This window comes from Ictalurus punctatus, chromosome 25 (assembly GCF_001660625.3).
Source record: "Ictalurus punctatus breed USDA103 chromosome 25, Coco_2.0, whole genome shotgun sequence".
NCBI classification, from domain to species: domain Eukaryota; kingdom Metazoa; phylum Chordata; class Actinopteri; order Siluriformes; family Ictaluridae; genus Ictalurus; species Ictalurus punctatus.
This window is the reverse complement of record NC_030440.2, coordinates 16755789-16778778: the sequence shown is the minus strand read 5'-3', so window position 1 is coordinate 16778778 and position 22990 is coordinate 16755789. Positions and strand designations below refer to the sequence as shown.

The following is a 22990-nucleotide window of genomic DNA, read 5'->3' as shown; positions in this document are numbered from 1 at the left end:
GTAAATATTACTCAGTTTGACTAATAACATGTGTTGTGTAATTATGAGGTAAATGTTTATTTTTCTGTTATTTTTTTTATTTAAAACTGTGAATAACGCGTTCCCTAAACATATGTTCAACTGGAAAACGTTATCTGTAGCATGAAGCTGATCCGAATTGCACATGCGCAGTAAGTCGGCGTTCCCAGCAGCCCGCGTGCAAGTGTCCATTGAAAGCGAATGACTCATGAATCAGGGCTCTTTTCAGTGAGTCAGATCATTTGACGCAGCTCACTAAGAAGATCCGACTCTTTAGGCTCCCAAACGACTCATCGCCTTTTTTCTAAACCGCGCTAAAGTTATTCACCGTCTTTTGTTCGTTTTTTTTATTTTTTATTTTTTTTATTTTATTTTATTTTTTAACCGATTAAATCACACTACAAGAGTAACGACACTGCGTACATCGACATTAAGTATTGATGTATCAAACGAGTCGGCTCCTTGAGTCGTATCTTTGAGGTGAACGTTGAGAGCCTACACTTAACCATAAAAGTGATATAATAAAAGTGACAACATTCCATTATGAAAAGAAAAGAAAAGAAAGGTCAGACTTCATTCTGTCTGAAATATTTCCAGAATAATGAAGTAAATTTCGTTTGAGTAAGTTAAGTCCGCTCCACTTCAACATCCTTACAACAGTGATAAATTCGCTAGTCTATACAACCCCTAAACTTGCAATGTATTTAAATATCTCAGATTTTCATTATGTTGGCATTATTTTGTTGAATTAACAACTCAATCTTAAATTCACAACAACACTCTCAGGCACAACAGAGCCAACTTATGATTGAGGCTAATGACCTAGCAAGCTCTTTTACACAGATAATGTAAAAAGTGGAAAATGATTAAACATGATAAATATTTTCCTTCAATTTATTTTTTCATTTAAATAAATTTTTACTTTGCATGACTAAAATTACACTTAATTACATTTAGCATGATTGCTAACTGAACATCCATGGATTCTGCTATGCTGAGAAACATCACAACTCCTATATCTTTTGTTTTAAATTTATGCAGTAAAGGTAAAATATCAACAATAATATTCAATCGTTATATGTCAGCTATAATTTATATGGCAAAAGAATTGACAATAATAATAAAAATGGGAGAAAAAAAACAACAACAACCAACAAATACGTACAGAATATCAATGTTTACAAAAACGCTTGTTGTGTTGAAAACATTTGTTAATGTAGATATGTAATTACACAGATGTGTGGATACAGATTGCCTTAAGAATCAGAATTGTATCGTTTCATGGGAAAGGTTTACACCCAAGTATTTTATAACGCACTTCTTTTATTTTCGTTATTAACAGCACATTTACAGAGGAGCGTCCAAGTTAAGCTCTCACGTTGTTGACCTGACCATTTAAAGATTGGTACTTGAATATTTTTGATGATTAATAGTTATAATTATAGTAGCTAACAGAAATTACAGCATTCTTTAAAGAGACGTTCTCTATAAAATGCATGTTTACCCTTAATCCTGTAATAATAATAATGTCAGCAACCATGAACAGACTTTTAGGAAAATATATTCGAGACCATGACGGTAATTTAAGATAAATAATTTCTGTACATTTCTGTTGCTCTTGAGACTAGTTGCCCTTCTCAATGCAACATGCCTCTGGTATATCTGCAAACTTTCTACACAAAATCAGAAAATAATATTTTCTGCCAGACAAATATAAACACCTTAACTTTTTTTTTTAAAACTAGTATGGGTTTTGTTTTGATTTGTTTTTAATTGATGATTTTAAAAATAAATAAACATTTTAATCACCTACAATATGCAACAACCCTAAACTGCATAAACTGTATACAAGTGTACATGTCAAGATTATTGCTATTATTTTGTTTAAAATGATAACAAAGTTAGAACTACTACTACTACTAATAATAATAATAATAAAGCTTTGTTGTTTTTATTTCAGATTACTTTCTAATCATTTGAATCTAAATACATATATTCATATTTATTCATGTTTTAAAATAATTTGTTCATGAAAGTTGATTAAATAAAGAAAACTACCAGGTCTTGAGTCACATATTCTGTTTTTTTTTTTCACTTTTTGAACATATTTTTGCAGCAAAACAAAAAAAAAAAAACGAATAGGTGATGATATAACACTTCATATCTAGTAAGTGGCGAAACCCTTATGTTCTGTTTGGGATCTATATGACCCCAGACCCTCTTCAAATAGTAAATAAATAAATAAATAAATAAAAATACATATGCATCGTTATTTTTCTTATCCTGATATTTCATGAATTTTCCTAATTACATAAGATCTGTTCAGAAATGTGTTTTTTGCTTAATGATAATGTTTATGATCCGCTATGACACAGCTACACACGTGATGTTGACTCGGGTAATTTTCTGTGGGAGGAAGAGGAAATGGAAGAGGAAATGGAATAGGAAAAGGAAAAGGATTTTCACATGCTTTGAATCTGTTTGGTACCAGAAGGTCCAAATCTCTCTCTCTCTCTCTCTCTCTCTCTCTCTGTCTCACACACACACACACACAGTCAGACAAACATACTTGCTCTCACTCTCACGTGTACACACAGACACATACACACATATACATGCTCTCTCTCACTCACTCACACACACTGACACACACACACACAGTCAGACAAACATACATGCTCTCACTCTCACGTGTACACACACAGACACACATATACATGCTCTCACATGCTCTCTCTCTCTCTCTCTCTCTCTCTCTCTCTCTCTCTCGCTCTCTCAAAAAAAAATTACATTTTGCAGTGTTTCCACAGAGGGGGAAAGGCTGCATCTGTGAGCATGTGTGGTATACACCTGTAAATCTCCGGAAAAAGTTTACATTTGGCTGTCCTGTTGCCCAGATGATGTGTATGTACTTTTTGCACATAGTTAGTTTGCCTGGTTAGTGAGTGTAGTTAAAAAAAACTTTTGCATTTACTTAATCTTTCCTAATATATATATATATATAAATTTAAACAATCATATCTGGCCGGGGTCACATTAACCCCAAACATAAGTAATGTTAATATTTTGGAAAACAATTTTTCCTGTGATTTTTTTTTTTTTAAACAAAAGGGATATTTATATTTCTTAATAACATATATAGAACATATACAGCTATATTATTTTCATTATTTTGAAGAAATGATATGGTTATTTCTATATTTAGCTGCTTTTCTGCAATGCACATTCCTACTCCAGTAAATGTAAGAGTTAATGATACGCGTATTTCTATTATTTCACCAGTTCAATAAGCTCAGGATAAATGGAACATTTACGCAGGAAAAAAAAGGTCTTATTTCATAATTATAATGACCATTTTCACACTTTAATCATTGTGGTAACAGTGACCCCAAACAACCAGGAAGTGAAGCAAATCTCAGCAGAACTTCAGGGTTAATAAAACATATCTATTGAAGAATGAATTCTGAAATACTGACCTTCTTGCAGGTACTGTACTGTACTCGTTGTTCCTCAACTAAAAACATCCCGAATACCACAAGATGGCGCAGTAACAGTGCGATATTCTCGAAAACACGGTAAACGCTCGATTCCATTTTATAGTTACGTCATACTTGGTAGTTTACGGTAATTGCGTAGCTCAATATGTCGGATACTTCCTGTTTACATGAGGCTTTGGCTGCAACTGTATTAATGAAAACTGGAAATAGATTTCAGTCAATAAATCTTTCCTAGTATTCATACTACTATTAAACAAGGTAAATTAGCATATGTTCTTTATTTTATTTTATATGGTATTTTAGATAACGCTAACCCAATCTGGCTAACATTAACGCAATAACAGTGAGGTGACTGGCTAACATTGTGAAGTTTTTGATATATATATATATATATATATATATATATATATATATATATATATATATATATAAAACTATACTGTTACTCGATAAAAAAAATAACAGTTAAACTTGTAACAGTTTTATTGGTCAGCTTACACCATCATGAGATATTTCTAGCAAGCTTGAGGTTGAATATCAAAATCCTCTTTGTTTTATATGAAGTGCACTTGAAGCCGTTATGTCATTCCTTACATTAGTGCCCTACATAGGGAGCAGGGCGCCATTTTGAATTCAGCCCTTAAAACAGCCATAAAACTAAACAGTCTGCATTGACGTGTAAATATCACTACATGCAGCCATGTTATTCAGGAAATCTGTTTCTTTTAGACACTCTGTACGCTTCTTATGATTAATCCAGAGCTTTTAATATGATAATATTCACATTTTAAGTGTATACATGTATCTCCAGCGCTGTCCTTGAACCCTAGGGCAAATTTGTGTTTGTCACAGAGTGTAACTTTAACTGAAGAACCCAAATGATATTTTCCTTCTCCATCAGTGTGCAGATGTCAGTCACCGCCTTGCGCCTGATCCCATGTCGGAGGCTGAGCTCGACAGGTCCGGGCCTGAAGAAATTCATCACGTGGAAAGATTTCTGTACGTCTTCTTTTGAGGTGTATCATCGTTATTGTTAGAATGTACAGCCGAAAAGGCATATTCAAAATCTGCTCAGACGATACAAATAGGTTTGGCGCGTAACCTTATTAGAGCGATATTAGAGAATATTGCTTTGTCTTCTTTATTTTGTCCTAAGTGTGTGCAAACTTTTGCACACAACCGTAACTTCTGTGCGACTCATATGGACCGTGTTATTCATGTCACTGGTCTCTACTTCTTTCTTTCTTGCAGGGAAAATCACTAAAGTAACCGGTGCCATCGTACTGGGGTAGGCTTTATCCGTTCTATTATTTTAATCGGATGTTTTTAAGCTTAAGTAGCGCTCCATTCTTATATAAAAATGACTTTAAAAGGATTTTAGTGCAATTAACATTCCATACTTAATATATAATATATGGAATATTATAATATGGAATATTATAATATATGGAATATTTTATATGTGGGTCAAAGATGAGTTGTGCCCTTTTTTTTTTTTTTTGCATCCGACGGCTGTTCGTATGTACAGGAAATTACATAAAATTATTAATGTGCATGACAATAAATATTACACAACAACATATGACTTTTACTTCTCTGTCTCAAAGATGTTTCCAGTAGAATAGCCTACACATTAAGTTTGGAATAAAGTGTTTAAAAAAAAATACTTTTGAACAGGATGATCGGTATAAATGATTATTTTGTCGTCTGGGAAACATGTACATATGTACATGGGCTTTAAACAAAGTAACCGGTTCATTTGTGTAAATTCAGGGATTGTGTCTTGTGGACTATACGTAAACATCTGTTATGTGAAATTCAGGCCTCTTGTTTTTGTTTTTTTTTTTAACCGATGAACACTGCAGATTCTGCGAGGCGGATGTAAACTTATGACCTCGGCCGTATATTAGCAAGAAAACTGAACAGACTCCAGTTCAGAGAGCGTAAAACGTTCAAGAATCCTGTGAAATCTGGTGTTAGTTGTGGTCTTTTCTTTACACAGCACCTGTGTTTTTATCACATACGAGGTCGTCACGCTGAGACAGGCGGTCACCCTCGACACCCGGGCTATTCTCCAAGAAAAACAGAAGTCTTATATCTACCTAACCCCCATGACTAAGGTAGAACAGGAGACCCTTGGCACCAGTACGTTCCTGCTTTCATCACCGTCCTAACGTGTTCTCAGATAGCCTTAGGATAAACTCAAACACCATTTCACACTGACTCATAGAGCAAGGATCATTCCATCTGTTAATATTCTACTCCTTTATAAGTTAAAAATAAATAAACATGCATCGATGAGTAACACAACAGCTTTCTTGTTGCCTCAATGTTGAAATGAACTTTTTCCATCTAGATCTTACCTATAAAATCAAGAAGGAGCTTCATAAAGCAGTGAGGAAACTTATTGAAATTTCATCACGAGTCCTCCAACGTCCCCTGGACGGTAAGAACCAGCTCTGGTTACACAGTTTATGATCTGTTATGTAAATACAGTGCTTTCTGGACGTATTTATTTTACATCGTTTTTTTTTTTTCGACAACGGCAGTTTTAAACTTCTCCGCACCCTTACGGTTATTATTTTGTGACGCCCTCCCTGGAGAGAAGAACTGCGCAGAGTGTCTTCCTGTACCGTTTAACAAGATGGAGACACTTCATATGCTGTGTGTGTGTGTGTGTGTGTGTGTGTGTGTTAGAGCGCCTAAGCCATCTGGATGCAGATCCTCATGAGTTGGCTCTGTGGATGTTACTGAAGCGGACCAGCTCCACCAGTCGGTCAGAGCGGCTGCAGGCCGTACAGGACCTGGCACACAGTCACTGGCAGGGTGAGAGAGAACCGTGTGATGAAATGTATGACCAGCTCTTCAATCTCCATCCACTGCATCTGTAGCGTATGTGATTAGCACAGACCGTAATTCCCGACGGATTTCCTGTACTGAGAAAAGCACACACGTTTGTGTCGAACACGCTTGAAATGGATGTCTACGGCCAGTTATATAGAATATAACATAAATATGGAATACGATGATCTTTCTGCTCGTGTTGTGCCTTTATTTATTTCTCTGCTGTTTCTGATTGGCCCGCTGACCTGTCAATCACAGATTACCACTACCAGACAGCGGCTCAGTCTATAGACCAGCGCACGGCTATAGGTCTGGCTCGGACTCCGAACGTAGACCTGCGCTTCTTCCTGTCCCCACCCACACTGCCTAAACTGGAGGATGTGAGTGTATACATCTATGACGTGTGTGTGTGTGTGTGTGTGAATTCTGCTACATTATGAGATCTGGTTGTTTGCGTTGGCGTTAATGCTGCATCACGTTGTCAGGAGTTTCTAATAGAGGATGGGTTGAGGCAGCTGCTGGCCTCTTTGCCTCAGTCAGAGGTGGATCAGTGTGTGCAGTATTTCACTTCGCTGGCACTGAGAGAGAGCACTCAGTCCCTCGCTTCTCAACGGGTGAGCAACACACGCACACACACACACTCACACCAAGAATACATCTTTTTCAAGCGCAGTCATAAAAGCATCATTATAACACCATGATTTGAAAAAAAAAACCCAACAACACCAGGAGCATTTTACACCACAGCGCTGTTGAGTTCTGGATTCTGATTGGTCAGAAGGTGTTGAATAGTTTTCTACTGTATAACGGCAGGTTCATATGAATGCGCTCGTGATAACGTTATCGTTGCTGTAGTAACGGCTTACGCATATAAACAGATTTTAAAAATCTTTGATAGCGTTTATGGAAGGAGTCTCCAGTGTCAGCGCTTTGTATCTCTCACTAGTAAAGCCGAAACATTCCACAACATGAAACGTGACTATAAATGGATAAAAATGTACGGTGTAAGCGTTGACATCGTGTACGTTGTTGTCTTAGCACTTTTTTTTCATATTTGTTGTGATTGTAGGGAGGGTTGTGGTGTTTCGGGGGAAACGGACTGCCCTATGCACAGAGCCTCACCTCCGTCCCCTCTGAGAAGGTGGAGTCTTTCTGCCTGCAGGCCCTCGTACAGCACTCAAAGGTGAACACACACACACACACACACACACACACACACGGACTCATCTATCGTGCTCTATTAATATCTATAATCTTTACCACACAGGTGCCGAGTCATTGTGATCACATAGTGGCCAACGGAGGACTGCAGCTTTTACAGAGAGTCTACCAGCTCCGACGGGACTCGCAGAAGATCCAGCGCAACATCGTACGCATCATCGGGAACCTGGCGCTGAACCAGAGCCTACACACAGACATAGTGCAGTCAGGTTCGGCTAGATCTTCACACACTTCCTGCCTATCGTGTCGGAGTGTTCATTTTAGACGCCGGTTTAGTATCTGGACTGTATACGGATAAACACTGCCAGTGTTTTTTAGGGTTTATGTAAGGAATAATAATAAAAGTGTAAAAAAAAATAATAATAAAAACCACCCTGGAGATGATTATTTTCCAGTAAATGCACATCCTGGAGCGGTTTATTCCTGTTATATCACAGCAATTTACCAACATTAACTATTTTGATTTATTACCGAACAACACATAATACTTCTTATCCATTTATAGTTACGTTTAACGTTTTGGAACGTCCACAAAACATGTCAGAGCCTCTTAAGCAGTCCGTACCAGATTTTTAGCGGCGAAAATCGCTCGATTTTCCGCGTTTTCATAAATTTGTGAGGTTTTTTTTTTTTTTTTTACAGAAAACTGATTGAATTGGCGAAATCACAATCGCACGGAATTGTTTCGCGCAGTCTTTCGCAGTGATGTTTGTTGGTAAACGAGACCTTTTTTGTTGTTGTTTTTTTAAAACGCGGCTTATGTCTTATATAAGAATCCAGAAAGCGTAAACTTCTCCGTCTTGATGATGTCTTGAAGAAATGGTCCAGTAAACGTCCCCTTACAGAAAACCTCACCACACCGATAGATTACTCAGCGTGTCCACTACGCAAGTCCCTGCGTACGCTGTCGCTATAGAAACGATAACGTACTAGAACGCGCACATTCATATACAGCTGTGATTCGCAGCTGCGTGACTGTCAGAGCTGCTGTTATAGGAAATTACTCGACGCCTTCTGACCAATCAGAATCACGGAATTCACAGACTCATCTCAGTTCACGTTTAATTCGAATTCTAGAGTATTTAACTTTTAAGTATTTAACGAAAAAATGTCTACTTTGAAGGATTTTAAATACACATGGGGGCATTGACACCTGCATTTTTATTATATGGATAACAACCCTGATATGTACGAGATACTGTACGCGTTCTGTCGTGTCGCCGCAGGTTGGTTACGGGTCCTGGCCGAGACGGCGCAGTCTCCTCACATCATGCAGGCGTCCCACGCTGCTCGCGCGTTAGCCAACCTGGACCGAGACACGGAGGTGCAGAAGTACCAGGACGGAGTTTATGTTTTACATCCACAGTGTCGCACCAGGTACTCACTCTGACACGAAGCCTTTATTTCTATATCAGTCAGCATGATCTTTGCTTCCGAAGAAGCTGATTAGCGTTCTGCTCCTCCGCTGCTCTGACCCCAGCCAGCCCATCAAGGCGGACGTTCTGTTCGTGCATGGCCTTCTGGGAGCTGCTTTCAAAACATGGCGACAGAAAGACTGCGATCTGACAGAGCATGAAAAATCTGCAGGAATCCATGAGGATTACACCGAGTGCTGGCCTAAGGTACGCGCTACATCTCGGAAAGACGGTGTTCCGGCTGCGGGTATCGTGTACCGCTTTTCCTCGTGTTCTTATTGGTTTGTCTGACCTGCAGTCATGGTTAGCAGCCGACTGCCCCAGCCTGAGGATCCTGTCTGTAGAGTACGACACGCATCTGAGCGACTGGAGGGCCAAGTGTCCTGCTGAAAACCAGAGGTGAAGAAGGGAGAAAAAAAAACAGGGGTTTGTATTGATGGACACATTTCGAGTGAGATTAATCATCTGGAGGTCTGTGCAGGAAGTCTTTAGCGTATCGTAGCGGAGAGCTGCTGAAGAAGCTGAAAGCTGCAGGAGTAGGTGAACGGCCGGTGGTTTGGGTGGCGCACAGTATGGGAGGTTAGTCATCGGTGCTTCAGGTTTTCAACTTAAAGAAATAAAACTGCACCCTGAAACACATAGAACATTTATATGGAAGAGTTTTCTTATTAGTGATTCTGGTGCTGATTTGACAGTTAGTTCCTGTGAGACGTTAGCGGTCGTGTGTCGCTCTGACGTCACAGGGTGGCTCTTAATGTTAGCAGCGTTAACACTGGAGTTTGATAATAAAGAATTGTATTTATTACAAATATAAACAGAACTGACTGTGCCATGAAAATGTACTGCACTTTTTTTTTTTTAAATTAAAATTTAAAAAATATATTTTAAATATATAAATATTAATATATATCGACGTGATAAATATGAACCAGAAAGTAACACTCCAAATAACAAATAAAAGTAGAGACGTCCAAAATGAATAATAAATTTTTTAAAAAACACTTCAAATAACACAACAAAATTAGACAGTGATGGCTTTTTTTCGCCTCTAGAGGCCGCTCTCGTACAGTATAATGACGGCGGATCCTTCTCAGCCGCTCCCGCGTTCGGGATTAAACTATCGGTGTGGATTAATCGGCAAAACCGATCGATCGGTCGAGCTGTAGTTGGCTGTATATACCTGTAATCTACAGGTGAATGAGTATTCCTGTACAGACCTCTGTTTGTACCTCACTAGGCTTGCTGGTGAAAAAGATGCTGTTAGATGCGTCTAAGGATCCTGAGCTGAGCTCCTTGGTCAAGAACACAAAGGGCGTGCTGTTCTACAGCGTTCCTCACCGCGGCACCTTCATGGCCGAGTACTCCGTAAGCGTACGCTATCTCCTGTTTCCCTCCGTAGAAGTCCGAGAGCTCTGCAAAGGTTAGACCTGCTGTGCCCCCCCCCCCCCGTCACATTTTATTCAGCAGTGGGGTTTTTTTTTGTTGTTGTTCATTTCATTCTCTCTCTCACTTTTTTTGTTCTTTTTAAATCGTTGCCGCAGACTCTCCAACCTTACGAGACCTGAACGAGAATTTCCTCAACATGGCACAAGACAAAGAGTTCAAGATCCTGAGCTTTGCTGAATCTCTGCCCACGTCAGTCGGCCCGATGCTAAACATATTAGTGGTTCCTGCCGAGTCAGCAGGTACGTCAGCGTGGAGTGCCGAAAAGGAGATCTTGACTCTCTTAAACTCGCTGCTGCGATGTTCGTCACGGTTACGACCTACGAGCGGGAAAATCTGTTCGGACATCCCTCCGTTACGTAATTAATTTCAATCAATTTGCGATATTTCAACGTGCTCTCGGCCATCGTGGACGTCTTTTTTAGCGGATTTTTTACATTTGATCTTATTTATATATACACAATGATCAGTATTTACAAGATTAGATCATCGATTATTTCCCTATAACAGCATCATAAGCATCAACAGCATCACATTAAAATAACCGATTAAGTGTACAAACAAAATCTCTCTGGCATTTTATTTATGTATTTGTTTGTGCTTAGCTATTTGAGGGCTTGTAAAGTCTAAACAGAAGCCAAACATGTCGTAGCTCGCTGCGAGCGTCAGCTTTCCGCTGTCGTAAGAAGAATCTTTGTCGACGGATTGTCCCGAATTCAGGATAGACCTCTACAGAACTGTTGATGCGGCGTCAGTTATTTCCATATTCAAATTGAAATTCTCTTTAGCGGAGTTCTCATCTTCTCCCTGTACTTCTTGCAGATCTGGGTATCGGAGATCTAGTAGAAGTGGCTGTGGATCATCTGAACATCTGCAAACCCGAGAAGAAGGACACGTTTCTCTACAAACGGAGCTTGCGGTTTATTCAGGACGCTCTTGGTGAACAGGTCATCAGCTGAACGTTCGTGTTGACGTCTTTATCATGTCATCTTCAGGATGAAAATAAATAAACAAGCAAAAAAAACAACATTATCTCTGAGCACTTCTACTACCGATTGGTTTGGATTCATTTTGTTCAGAGATACTGTGTGACCATTATATATATTTATTCCATTTCATTTACACTCTGTCAGTTTCCTGTAACGGTTATTAGTTGTTTTTATGGATGCTTCCTAGCACACTGTTGGAACACTAAGAACCAGATGGAGGATCAGCGTACTGCTGACTTGCCAGATTTGGTGCCACTACCTCAAATATACGGATGGATTTTAATTGTACAAACGGTATTTTTTTGTACGTCAGTGTTCCCGTTGAAATGATCAGAGTACGTGTCCTTGATGATGATTTAAGGGTTCAATCCGTGCCAAAATGTACCACCAGCACTTAAGCACAACAAATAAAGTGGCTGTTTGTGTGTCATCTGATGTGTTCGGAGTGGAGTCTCGGGAGCCTTGTGTAAATTATTATCTTGAGGATAATGAGAATATACAGCCGAGCGCAAAAGCTGACAAGGAGTCTGACACGGGTGAGTTACTGTTACCATGGTGAAATGGGTCGTTTTCCTGGAAAAGCACGTCTTGACGTGTTTTCATTAAAAGATCAAATAGAAATGCAGTCCTCTGTGCGGAGGACTTTCCCGTGGTGGAGTTTACAGCGTTCCGTCTGACTGTTACAAAGCACTGACACCGGAGACTCCTTCCATAAATGTTAAATAAACATTACCGTTTCAACAATTGCACGTTTTTAATCCGTTTATGCGGCGCATCCGCTGTACGAGTCTTTGTGAATGAGCTGTTGCTATAGTAACTATGATGTATAAGATTAAGCGTGTTAATAAAAACCTCAGAGATGTTCCTTCATGATCAGAAGTGGGCACAGACAGGGCTCCGGTCCGTTACACGACGTCTCTCTCACACTTGTTTACACCCCGAAGCAATGTAGAATGCTCATTCTATCTTCCAGCACTGATTGGATGGAATGGATGGGAGGGTTGGGTGGATTGATTGAATAGATGGATGAATTAATGAACGAATGAATACATGGATGGATGGGTAGTTTGGATGGATTAAATGGAATGGGTGGATGAATTGGATCGGATGGATGGGATAGATTGATGAATGAATGAATACATGGATGGATGGATTAAATGGAATGGGTGAATGGATTGGATCGAATGGATGGATAATAGCTTGGATGAATGGATGGATAGATTGATGGAATTGATGAATGAATGAATACATGATTGGACAGTTTGGATGGATTGAATGGATGATTTATGTAACTGAAATGTTTAAAAAAAATTACACACAGGTCGACTCCATTCAGATGATTCGATGTGACATCTGATGGTAACTAATTTTCGCAGTGACGGGTGAATACTTATACAATCACAATTCAATATTATGTGTAGATTCATGACATATAATCCCAGATCAAGTCATTTCAGCTCCAGGTTGTAACTACAAAATGTGGAAAAAGTCAAGGGGGGCGAATACTTATGCATAAGTATACTATGCCTTATCAAGTCCAGCGTGGAGACCAAGAGGGTCATGATAGCTCATGATAGGTCTTTTTCTTTGTTATAGATTGTTGTTTTGTCACAAAATACACACACATTACTTTTCTTTCTCTTTCATATTTTTATTTATTTATTTATTTTTAGCAAATTAATTAGATTTATTTTCTTGTCCCTTTCTCCATTCAGAAAACGTGGGGATACAAACTTTTGCACGCCATTTTAATGTTGTAATATACTCCAGTTCAGTAGATGGCGCTGTTGTAGCGGCGTTACATCAGTAATAAGCGACAAAAACAACAGGAGCTCACTCACTTTGTAAGTATTATTCTCTTCATGGCACAAAAACAGGTTTTTGACCGTTTTCTTTGAATAAATGTACAGAGACGGTGATACGGTGTTTTAAACTGAACACACGAGTGTTTGGTGAGCGATGATTCTCAGTAATCATATAATAGCAAGCTAACACGACTGCGGTAGAAACTCACAGTGGCCACAGTACGAGGTTTTACGGTAACCACTAAGCGCGTTGTGTGGTTTGTTTTCTTCACCACACAAAAAAAACACGAAAAAACTATTTTAAAAAAAAACTAAATTAATTTCAGATTACAAGAGCACATACTATAGGAGGAGCCTTTCAGGAGTGTATCGTTTATTTTAATTGACAAATAAAACATTTAAATAAATAAAAAATGTAGAACATCACTGACGTCACTTTCTTACACAGCATGTCCTTTTGGCTTTTTTAAAAATTATTATTTCAGAACGATGACAGTAAACAGCTGTCGTATTAAATAACAATAGAACAGTGCAGTAAATATCTTACAATAATAAACCGTACGGTGTATTTAATCTAGTCATTGTACAATTATAGAACTGATGTGTTAATTATTTTGTATATTATATTTATGTGTAAAAACTGGATTGTTTGTGGTGAACAAACTTAGCCAAAGCGAGCATTTATTATTTATTTGAGGAATTTTGACAAGAAGTCAATATTTTAACCAAAACAAACAAACGGTCCCTTTTCCTCCAAAGCGCCTTGTGTTTACCGTAAAACCCGGTATATACGCCCACACTTTTCTAACGTTCGTATATTTTATATCTAAATAACTTCTGTTTGATCGTAGGCACACATTTAAATACACGTTGTGGTGTTTTAAATCATTATTGTAGTCTAAAACGCTACAACGTTTCGAGTTCAGCTGTTTTCACAGCCAATGCTAACTCTATAACTTCACCTTCGCTAGCTAGCTAGTTAGATAGCTTGGTCAGATTAGCACATGTTGAATGTTTTGATTTTGCTCCTAACCCTGTTTTTTATTCCTCTTCATCTACACAAGGACGCTTATTCAGAAGATTTGGGCTGCGAGCTGACTTTGTTTTTTGTTTTAAACATGGTGAATGTGTTAAAAGGAGTTCTTGTGGAGTGGTAAGCTCTTATCTTTTAACCTCTTAAAATATCTCTCATCTTATCTTTTAAAGCTTACTGCTTGAACGTAGCGATATAACTTCAATGTCTTGCCTTCTTCAACCTCAGCGATCCTGCGATGAAGCAGTTCCTCCTGTACCTGGATGAGACCTCGGCTCTGGGGAAGAAGTTCATCATTCAGGACCTGGACGATACACACGTTTTTATTTTGGCTGAAGTTGTGCACATACTGCAGGAGAAAGTTGGGGAGCTCATGGACCAGAACTCTTTCCCCATCACCCAGAAATAAACTGCACACACTCCACATTTCTCTTTTTTCTCTCTCTCTCTCTCTTTGTTTTTGTGTATCTGGTTGTGAAACGGAGACGAGCAGTCCCCTGATTCCCACGAACACATCCAGAAGAAGCATGCAGAGATATCTACTTTCCTGCTCTAGGTGTCCTGATGTAGTACCAGTGTGTCTTTAAGTTCATGCAGAATGTCAGTACACTGATTAGAGTGCGTGTGAAACACCTATAAATGTCCGTCGAGTATTTTGTTGTTGATGATGATATTATTATTTAATTAAATTCATGAGATCAGATACTCGGTTCCATGGATGTGCTTCTCGCTTTAAACGTTTCGAGATTTTTTTTATTTGTCTCACACACAAAATTATTCGACCCCCCCCACTGCAAATCAGGTTTATTGTCAAAATGTACAGATTTTCAGCTGTTTGCGACGAACAAATCAAACAAAAGCGATTGAAATAGTTCAACATAACGAATGCTTCAAGTGGTTTCCACAAATTCAACTGAAAATGCAACTTATAATGATTTCTCCAGTCTCAAAATGATTCAACCCCCTGAATACAATCCCTCACAATAGCACAAATGTGCAAAACAGGTGTTGTCTCAAGCACACCTGATGTGACTAATCAAGGGCTTCATTAGTTGCACCAGGTGTGCTTGAGCTGGAACACATGATGAAATACCTGAACTGGCTAGAAAAAGGAAGCTATCGACGGTTTCAAGCAGATTTCTGAGAAGGCAGGTTGTGAAAAACCCTCGAGTGACTGCAAATAACCTGCAGTGAGATTTCAGTGAGCACAGTAAGGTGAGTACTAAACACAGAAGGTTTCCATGCCAGAACTCAGAAGACTTACACCACTACTGACCCAAAAGCACAAGAAAAGTCGTGCAAAATCATATAAATAAGCCACAGAGGTTTTGGATTCTGTTCTGTGGAGCGATGAAACAAATCTGGAACTTTTCGGCACGATGGATCAGCGATACGTCTGGAGGAAGAAGAATGAAGAAAGAACACTGTCCACAGTCGAGCATGGTGGTGGCTCGGTGATGCTCTGCGGCTGCTTTACATCCTCTGGCACTGGAAACCTGCAGCGTGTGGAAGGTGAGATGGATTCATTGAAGTACCAGGAAATCCTCAGAGAAAACATCGTTCCGTCTGTGAGAAAGCTGAAGCTTGGGCGTCACTGGACCTTCCAACAGGACAATGATCCCAAGCGTACCTCAAATTCCAACAAGGTTTGATTGCAGAAGAAGTTCTGGATGATTCTACAGGACCGTCACAGTCACCTGACTTGAACCCCATAGAAAATCTCTGGTGGGATTAGAAGGCGGCGGCTGCAGCACGCAAACCCAAGAATATTACTGAACTGGAAGCCATTGCTCATGAGGAACGGGAGAAGATTCCTCAGGAACGCTGCCAGAAGATCTGCATCTCGTCTACAGCAGGTCATAACAGCAAAAGGAGCTCTACTGAGCTCTAAAGATGCTCGCCATGAAGGGGGTGAATCATTTTGAGACTGGAGAAATCATTATAAGTTGCATTTTCAGTCGAATTTGTGGAAACCACTTGAAGCATTCGTTGTGTTGAACTATTTCAATCGCTCTTGTTTGATTTGTTCGTCGCAAACATCCGAAAGTCTGTCCATTTTAACAATGAACCTGATTTGCACTGGGGGTTGAATCATTTTGATTGCAACTGTACGGTATATAACTTGCAGTGAAATGAAAACCTGGCCTACTCCTCCTTAGACGGTGCATTTAAATAGCTAAATTAAAAATCAGAAATGAATAAGAAATATTTGTACAAGAATGTGCAAGAAGGGATGTACAATGTATGCAAGTATGTTATGTGTAGTAACAATACAAAGTGCAGTGCGACAGAGTCTTTATGGAGTTCTAAGGGATCTGTATGGTAGACATGTCCATGCTGAGGTGTCTGGTAGCCTGAGGGAAGAAGCAGCTCCTCCTGAGCCTCTCAGTTTTAACCATCGGACAGCGGAAACATGGTAAATGTTACAGTATTCAGGTAAAAGATGTACTTTTGTGCTGCATTTTAATGTTTTTTTTCTCAGAAAACTGAGAAAGGTCACATGGTGGCTTAGTGGTTAGCACGTTCACCTCACACCTCCAGGGTCGGGGGTTTGATTCCCACCGTGGCCCTGTGTGTGTGTGTGCGGAGTTTGCATGTTCTCTCCGTGCTGCGGGGGTTTCCTCCGGGTACTCCGGTTTCCTCCCCCAGTCCAAAGACATGCACGGTAGGCTGATTGGCGTGTCCAAAGTGTCCGTAGTGTATGAATGGGTGTGTGAGTGTGTGTGTGATTGTGCCCTGTGATGGACTGGCACCCTGTCCAGGGTGTACCCCGCCTTGTGCCCGATGCTCCCTGGGATAGGCTCCAGGTTCCCCCGTGACCCTGAAAAGGATACATGGTATAGAAGAAGATAGAAAAGGGAGGCATGTTTCTGTTTTTACATGGGAAACGAAGTCACTATGGTGTGCACGCATTTCTAACAGACCTTATCCACCCCATAATCCCCCTTTCCCTCTTTCCCTTTACAATACTGTATATCTTACAACTGTTTTATCTCTACATCATAGACATACTGTCTGTGGGACACACTACTTCTAATCTCGGGTATTGAGAGTAGGCGAATTGGGACGCAGAATTTCTGTGTGTGAGAGAGGAGCGTTATGGCGCCCCCTGTAGGTGAGGTTAGTGTAGATGATGTACTATTTAGGGACACTCCTTAGTGAAGGATTGGGGTTTAGGACGGAGCCGTGTAGCTGCACCTTTGTTGCGCAGCAGCGGCGGCGTGGAGCATCACACACACACACACACACACACACACACACACAAAGCGTCTTGTCCTCAGGATAAGGCATCAGTGAGGCCAGTCTGACAGTGCTGTCTACACGCCAAGAGCCAGAAGATGAAGAAGCGCTGCCTGGACGTATCCAAGCTCCGGAAGATGAGGAAGCTCAGACTGACGGAGAAGATTTCGGAAAGGTGGGTTCCAGCTGCTGCTGCTGCTGCTGCTGCCCCTCACCGCTTTGTTCATCATCTTGTTATTGTTGTGGTTCATATTTCACCACCATTTCACCACCATCTCACACACAAACGCAGACTCCAACCAGGATCATGCGCTCCAACACCACCACCATCATCTTCATCACCACCATCTTCATCATCTTCATCACCTTCATCTTCATCATCACCATCTTCAGGCCTGATCAATTACCTCACTGTTGAGCAAATCAATAACTAATAGCCTAATAAAGACCTGAACTCCTTGCAGCATGCATTGCTTTTGTCTACCTGGATCACATATATTATATTATATTATAAAAGGCTATTATCTTCTCAGAATATATTAGGCTAATGTCTGGATGTTGTTTATGTGATACTGCAACAACAACAACAATAATAATAACAATAATAATAATGTATACAGGCTTTATATAAAAAAAATGGTTATATATAAATACATATAAGATGATAGCCTTATATAATATGAAATAATGTAAATAAATAAATAAATAAAGAATATCCTACAAATAAAGTAATAAATAATTCAAAACCCCAATAATATAATATAAAAATAATATAATATAGTAAGATAAAGGCGAATAAAATTTTTTTAATTGAATAAATGAGCTATTTTTACATTAAAAAAAAAACAACAACGTACACTTATCATCTCAGAATCAGCCCGTGTTTTGTTTAGTTTTTCCTCACTAATGTGGTTTTGCTGATTTAAATGTTTATTTAGTTATTTATTTGTTGTCCTGAAGCAGAGCTCGTGCTAATCCTCTAGTCTGTTTCCCAAATTATTTATTCATTTTTCCTCAAATCGTTTATCTAATCATCTTTGGTGTCAGATTTCCTCATACTCTGTGTGTGTGTGTGTGTGTGTGTGTGTGTGCGTGTGTGTGTGTGTGTGTGTGTTCCCTCTCTGTGTCTTCTTTCTGCCGTTCCTTAAATAGCCGCGTCAAAAAACACTTCAGGTGATGAGATCAGAGGTTGCCATGGTAACCGAACACAAAAGGATGCTGAACAAAGGAAGTGAAAACAAAAGAGGCGCCAATGCCGCGCCATAACGCGTTCACTACAGCCTGATTCACATCTAAAAGCTCAGTGTAGCCTTTCTTATTGATCATCTGGACGTTTTCGGAACAAAACAAAGCCCATAGTGCAGGAATCCGCGCTCTGTGTTTATGTTCCCGATAAGCAGACGAACACACACACACACACACACACACACACACTCACACACACACACACAACATCTAAGGGTATATCTAACGCAGGGCGAGAGAATTTACATGAAAATTTAACAATAAAAAATAACAAGCGTAGTCTATAAAAAAAAAAAGACAAGTGTGTTAGAATCTATTCTGAAGTGATAAAAATTTTTTTAAAAAAACACGACAACATAAGGGTACATTTTTTCATGCACAAAAATCTTCTGTTTTTAAAAAAAATAAAAGCTTGATTTTTCTTTGAGGTTTTTATTTGGTCCGTAGCTGTTTTTTTTGTTGTTTTTTTCCCCCCCTTCACTGTTCTTCAGTTTCATAGGCGAATATGTGTTGCTTATATGTGTACGCAAGTTATACATATTGCTCATCTTGTATAATAATGAGAATGTTTTATTTATATATTTATATATACACCCAAGGTTGGTTTATAGAGCGATCAAAATCAATCAATCAATCAAATCAATCAATAGAACATCAAATCAAAATAATAAATAAGATGAAAGTATTTGTAAATATTTTTATTTATTTATTTATTTATTTATACATTTGTATTTATAAATTGTGTTCATAATGTGTACATTTAAAAAAAAAAAAAAAAAAAAAAAAAAAAATACTGTGTAACTTATATGCAAAGCATTTTGTCCTAAACAGCAACACCTGTGAGTGTGTGTGCAGTGAGTGCAGTGTACTTCAGTAATGATAGTGGACGTAGTAAATAATACGCGTAGCTTCCAGAGAGACATCCTCAGCTCTGCAAGCAAAACTCTGTAGGAGGAGAAACTTTTTTTCTCTGAAACCCCCTGCTTCTCTGAAACCGTGTGTACTACGTCGGATTTCTCACCGCATCCACTATACACTGTATACCTGTAGTACACTGCAGCTACTTCCTGGATTCTTATACATATACACTGTAGTACAAATGATATGTAGTGGACAAAAAAATACAACAAAAACGTGGTGTTCAGACTGTTTTGGATCAGTGAAGAATGTAAACCTACGTGAAAATACAGCGATGTGGAAGAAACTGTGACGTGTATTTCTTAAATGAATAGAAGAAAAAAAAATTGCAGAAAAAAAAAACATTACTCATTAGTTATTTATCAATAAATTTTAAAAAATCGTGTTTCTGAGGAGGTGTATTGCAAGCGAGAGGATTCATGTTTGTGTATAGTTTTAAACTAAAAGATAGAACTGTATTTTTTTTTTTTAAAATTCAACACGTTACGGACCACCGATCGGTCTTTTTTATTTATTTTTTAAAAAATCTCGAAGCTTTAAGGGTTCTTCAGTCATCCCTTTTTGAGGAAACCTCTCTTCCAAACTAGAACTCTTTAAGGAAGCTGAGAAACATTAAACGTGCAATATTTGATTAAAAAAAAAAAACTTTACTTGTATAAATAACCTGGAAGATATGTAGAACATCCATCCATCCATCCGTCTATCCTCAGGGTCACGGGGAAACCTGGAGTCTATCCCAGGGAACATGGGGCACAAAGCGGGGTACACCCTGGACGGGGTACCAATCCATCGCAGGATGGATCACATACACAATCATACACACATTCACACACTACGGACACTTTGGACACGCCAATCAGCCTACCGTGCATGTCTTTGGACTGGGGGAGGAAACCGGAGTACCCGGAGGAAACCCCCGCAGCACGGGGAGAACACGCAGCAGGAGCCACACCTGATTCCACCTGTTTAATCAGTTGGTCTTGGCTTTCAATAGACTCAGGTGTGTCTTCGGCTCGGTTCGAATGAAAACCTGCACCCACACCGGCCCTTTCCGGATAAGATTGGACACCCCTGGTATAGACACTCTACAGGCACCGTGAACCCTGGGGGCGGAGCTTCGTGAACATGGGCGGGGAATCATTCAAATCTTATTTGCACTCCTTTAATCATTCACTGTGCTCGGTTTGATGAAGGACAAATTTGTTTACTCTGTGACTCTCCATTTGTTTACTCTGTGACTTATTATTTCCTTCCTTGGTTCTAGTGCGTACTCGTTCCTGAAGTTCATGACCGTGTGGATCGTGGTGCTTTTGGCTGACTTTATTCTGGAGTTCAGACTGGAATACTTGTGGCCTTGCTGGCTCTTCCTCGGCACCGTTTACACCACGTTCCACTGCCACGGCCTGGTACGCACGTTCACTGTACATCACACTCACATTCTTGCAGCATGTCCTATTATTACACACACACACATTTTTTCAGCGTGTATTTATTGACTTTCTGTTTACGAATGAATGAAACACTGAATAAATCATATGACGCATTTGTACGCTAATACACGTCCTTATAGGTATTTCATAACTCTGTAGTTCATTCATTATCGGCTGAAGCTTGTTTCATTAACGTGCTTTAATACTGCAGCGCTGGTGAATTCTCGATTCCGATTGGTCAGAAGGTGCCGATTGACGCGCTCGTTCTAACGCTATCGTTTCTATAGCAACAGCTCGTTCACAAGGACTTGTACGGCAGACACGTCACATAATCTAAGACCGATAATTAAACCGATTGAAAACCGACGTGTTGTCATTTAACAAAGAAAAACGTGCGTAATCACAGATACGGATACGGATACGGGATGACGCTTTTCTCCGAGGAGACATTTGTTCGACATTTAGGGAAGGAGTCTCCGGCGTCGACGCTTCGTAACTTGAAGTTCTCCGACATCTTCACGACAGCGGAGTTTACACGTGATAACATGACAAGCTGCGTTTTTTTTTTTTTTTTTTTTTTTTTTGGTCTTACTAAGTGATAACAGGAACGTTTAAAATGTAACTATAAACGGATAAAAAGTACTTGAAGTGAGAAAGTGCAGTTTGATTTGTTTTCTCGCTGCTTTCTTAACCCCGCGAATGCTCTCACATTTGAACAAAGCATTCCTGTTTGATATTTACATCCACATTTATATTAAACAGTGATATGATGAACATTTTGACAGGAGTTCTAGTAGTGAACAATATTCACACGCTGCTCGATGTTTCAGGAGCTGACGCTTCTTTCGTTTCCTTTTTTAGGCCATCTGTATGGTGTTTGTGTGTGCTGCCTTCACGCTGGATATATTCTGTTTGATTTTTGTACCGCTACACTGGCTGTTTTTCGCAGCCAGCACATACGTCTTACTCAACTACATCTGGCACACAGGTAAGCAGTAGAACCTTCTCCCAGCAGAAGCGGAACCGGAAAACCGTACACACGTGATTACGTAACGTAATTCATTTTTCACTAACCCTGTTACTCTAGACCGGTGGTCCCCGACCCTCGTTCCTCGAGATCTTCCTTCCTGCAGGTTTCGTCTCCAACCCAAACCTGTTTTAGTTGATCGAGAACTTCTTAAAGCTTCTAATGATTCCGTGGTACGATTATGCTTGGAGCGAAAGTCTTCAGGAAGGTAGATCTCCAGGAACAGGGTTGGTGGTCATTGCTATATACGTCGTGTATAGAGCGGAGTGAATATGCAGCGCTGGATTTCCTGAAAACATTTTTATGCCTCTTTTTTTCTTTTTAGAAAAAGGCATCTGCCTGTCAACTGTGACTTTGTGGATTCTTCTCGTGTACACGGAGACCTCGCTCAGGCTGAGAGACCTGAAGAACCCATACGCCAACCTCTCTCACCTCTTTGCCGCACACTGGTACGTCGTATCGTTTCGAAACCGGGCGTCGTTTATTCGAACGACGACTTTAGCGTTCGTTTTTATCATCTACGTCAAATTATTTGCCGTTAGATCTTTTTTTTCTTTCTAAAATGAGTTTTCTGGAACTGACTGCGACACCACCACCGATGTTTATAAGAAAACGCACAGAATGCTATGAAGAAGCGAGAAGTGAGGCTGGGGCTGATTTCTTTCTAGCCCAGACTGTAGATTCACGCAGACTATCGGTGACAGTCACGTCAGGTGATCTCTCACCTACTAGACTGACACGCCTACTAGATCTTGATCTAGATCTCGTCAGCATTGACTGAAAAGGCCCACGTGAAATACAGTTGAACAGGGTGGATTATTATTATTATAAATTATTATTAACAGTGCAATACAGTATTAACGTC

The 22990-nt window shown here is 39.6% G+C and overlaps 3 protein-coding genes across 6 annotated transcripts in view; all 3 read left to right on the top strand.

Moving 5' to 3' along the window:
- The first annotated feature begins 3637 nt into the window (after positions 1-3637).
- On the top strand, positions 3638-11857 carry serac1 (serine active site containing 1). 3 transcript variants are annotated; one of them, XM_017455782.3, is made up of 17 exons: positions 3642-3773; positions 4417-4514; positions 4767-4803; positions 5518-5660; positions 5872-5961; positions 6213-6341; positions 6618-6739; positions 6845-6973; positions 7429-7542; positions 7627-7789; positions 8807-8957; positions 9061-9202; positions 9294-9394; positions 9477-9574; positions 10233-10415; positions 10537-10680; positions 11261-11857. In XM_017455782.3, the coding sequence occupies exons 2-17, from the start codon at positions 4424-4426 to the stop codon at positions 11395-11397; spliced, it is 1974 nt and encodes a 657-aa protein (XP_017311271.1). In that variant the 5' UTR covers positions 3642-3773; positions 4417-4423; the 3' UTR covers positions 11398-11857. The 3 variants fall into 3 exon arrangements, with proteins under 3 accessions (XP_017311272.1, XP_017311271.1, XP_047006752.1); XM_047150796.1 differs by lacking the exon at positions 3642-3773 and having other exon boundaries at positions 4417-4531; XM_017455783.3 differs by lacking the exons at positions 10233-10415; positions 10537-10680 and having other exon boundaries at positions 3638-3773.
- A 1349-nt stretch (positions 11858-13206) lies between these two features.
- On the top strand, positions 13207-14968 carry gtf2h5 (general transcription factor IIH, polypeptide 5). 2 transcript variants are annotated; one of them, NM_001201165.1, is given in 3 exon segments: positions 13207-13271; positions 14297-14385; positions 14494-14966. In NM_001201165.1, coding segments are annotated over 2 exon segments (216 nt in total). In that variant the 5' UTR covers positions 13207-13271; positions 14297-14350; the 3' UTR covers positions 14675-14966.
- Positions 14969-15063: 95 nt separating this feature from the next.
- Positions 15064-22990, top strand: part of si:dkey-12h9.6 (macoilin-1) — an 18249-nt gene continuing 10322 nt past the window's right edge. The window contains exons 1-4 of the mRNA XM_017456633.3: positions 15064-17680; positions 20933-21074; positions 21960-22086; positions 22451-22574. Of these exons, the coding sequence (XP_017312122.1) occupies positions 17604-17680; positions 20933-21074; positions 21960-22086; positions 22451-22574 (470 nt within the window). The 5' untranslated portion in view covers positions 15064-17603. The remainder of the gene's footprint in view (positions 17681-20932; positions 21075-21959; positions 22087-22450; positions 22575-22990) is intronic.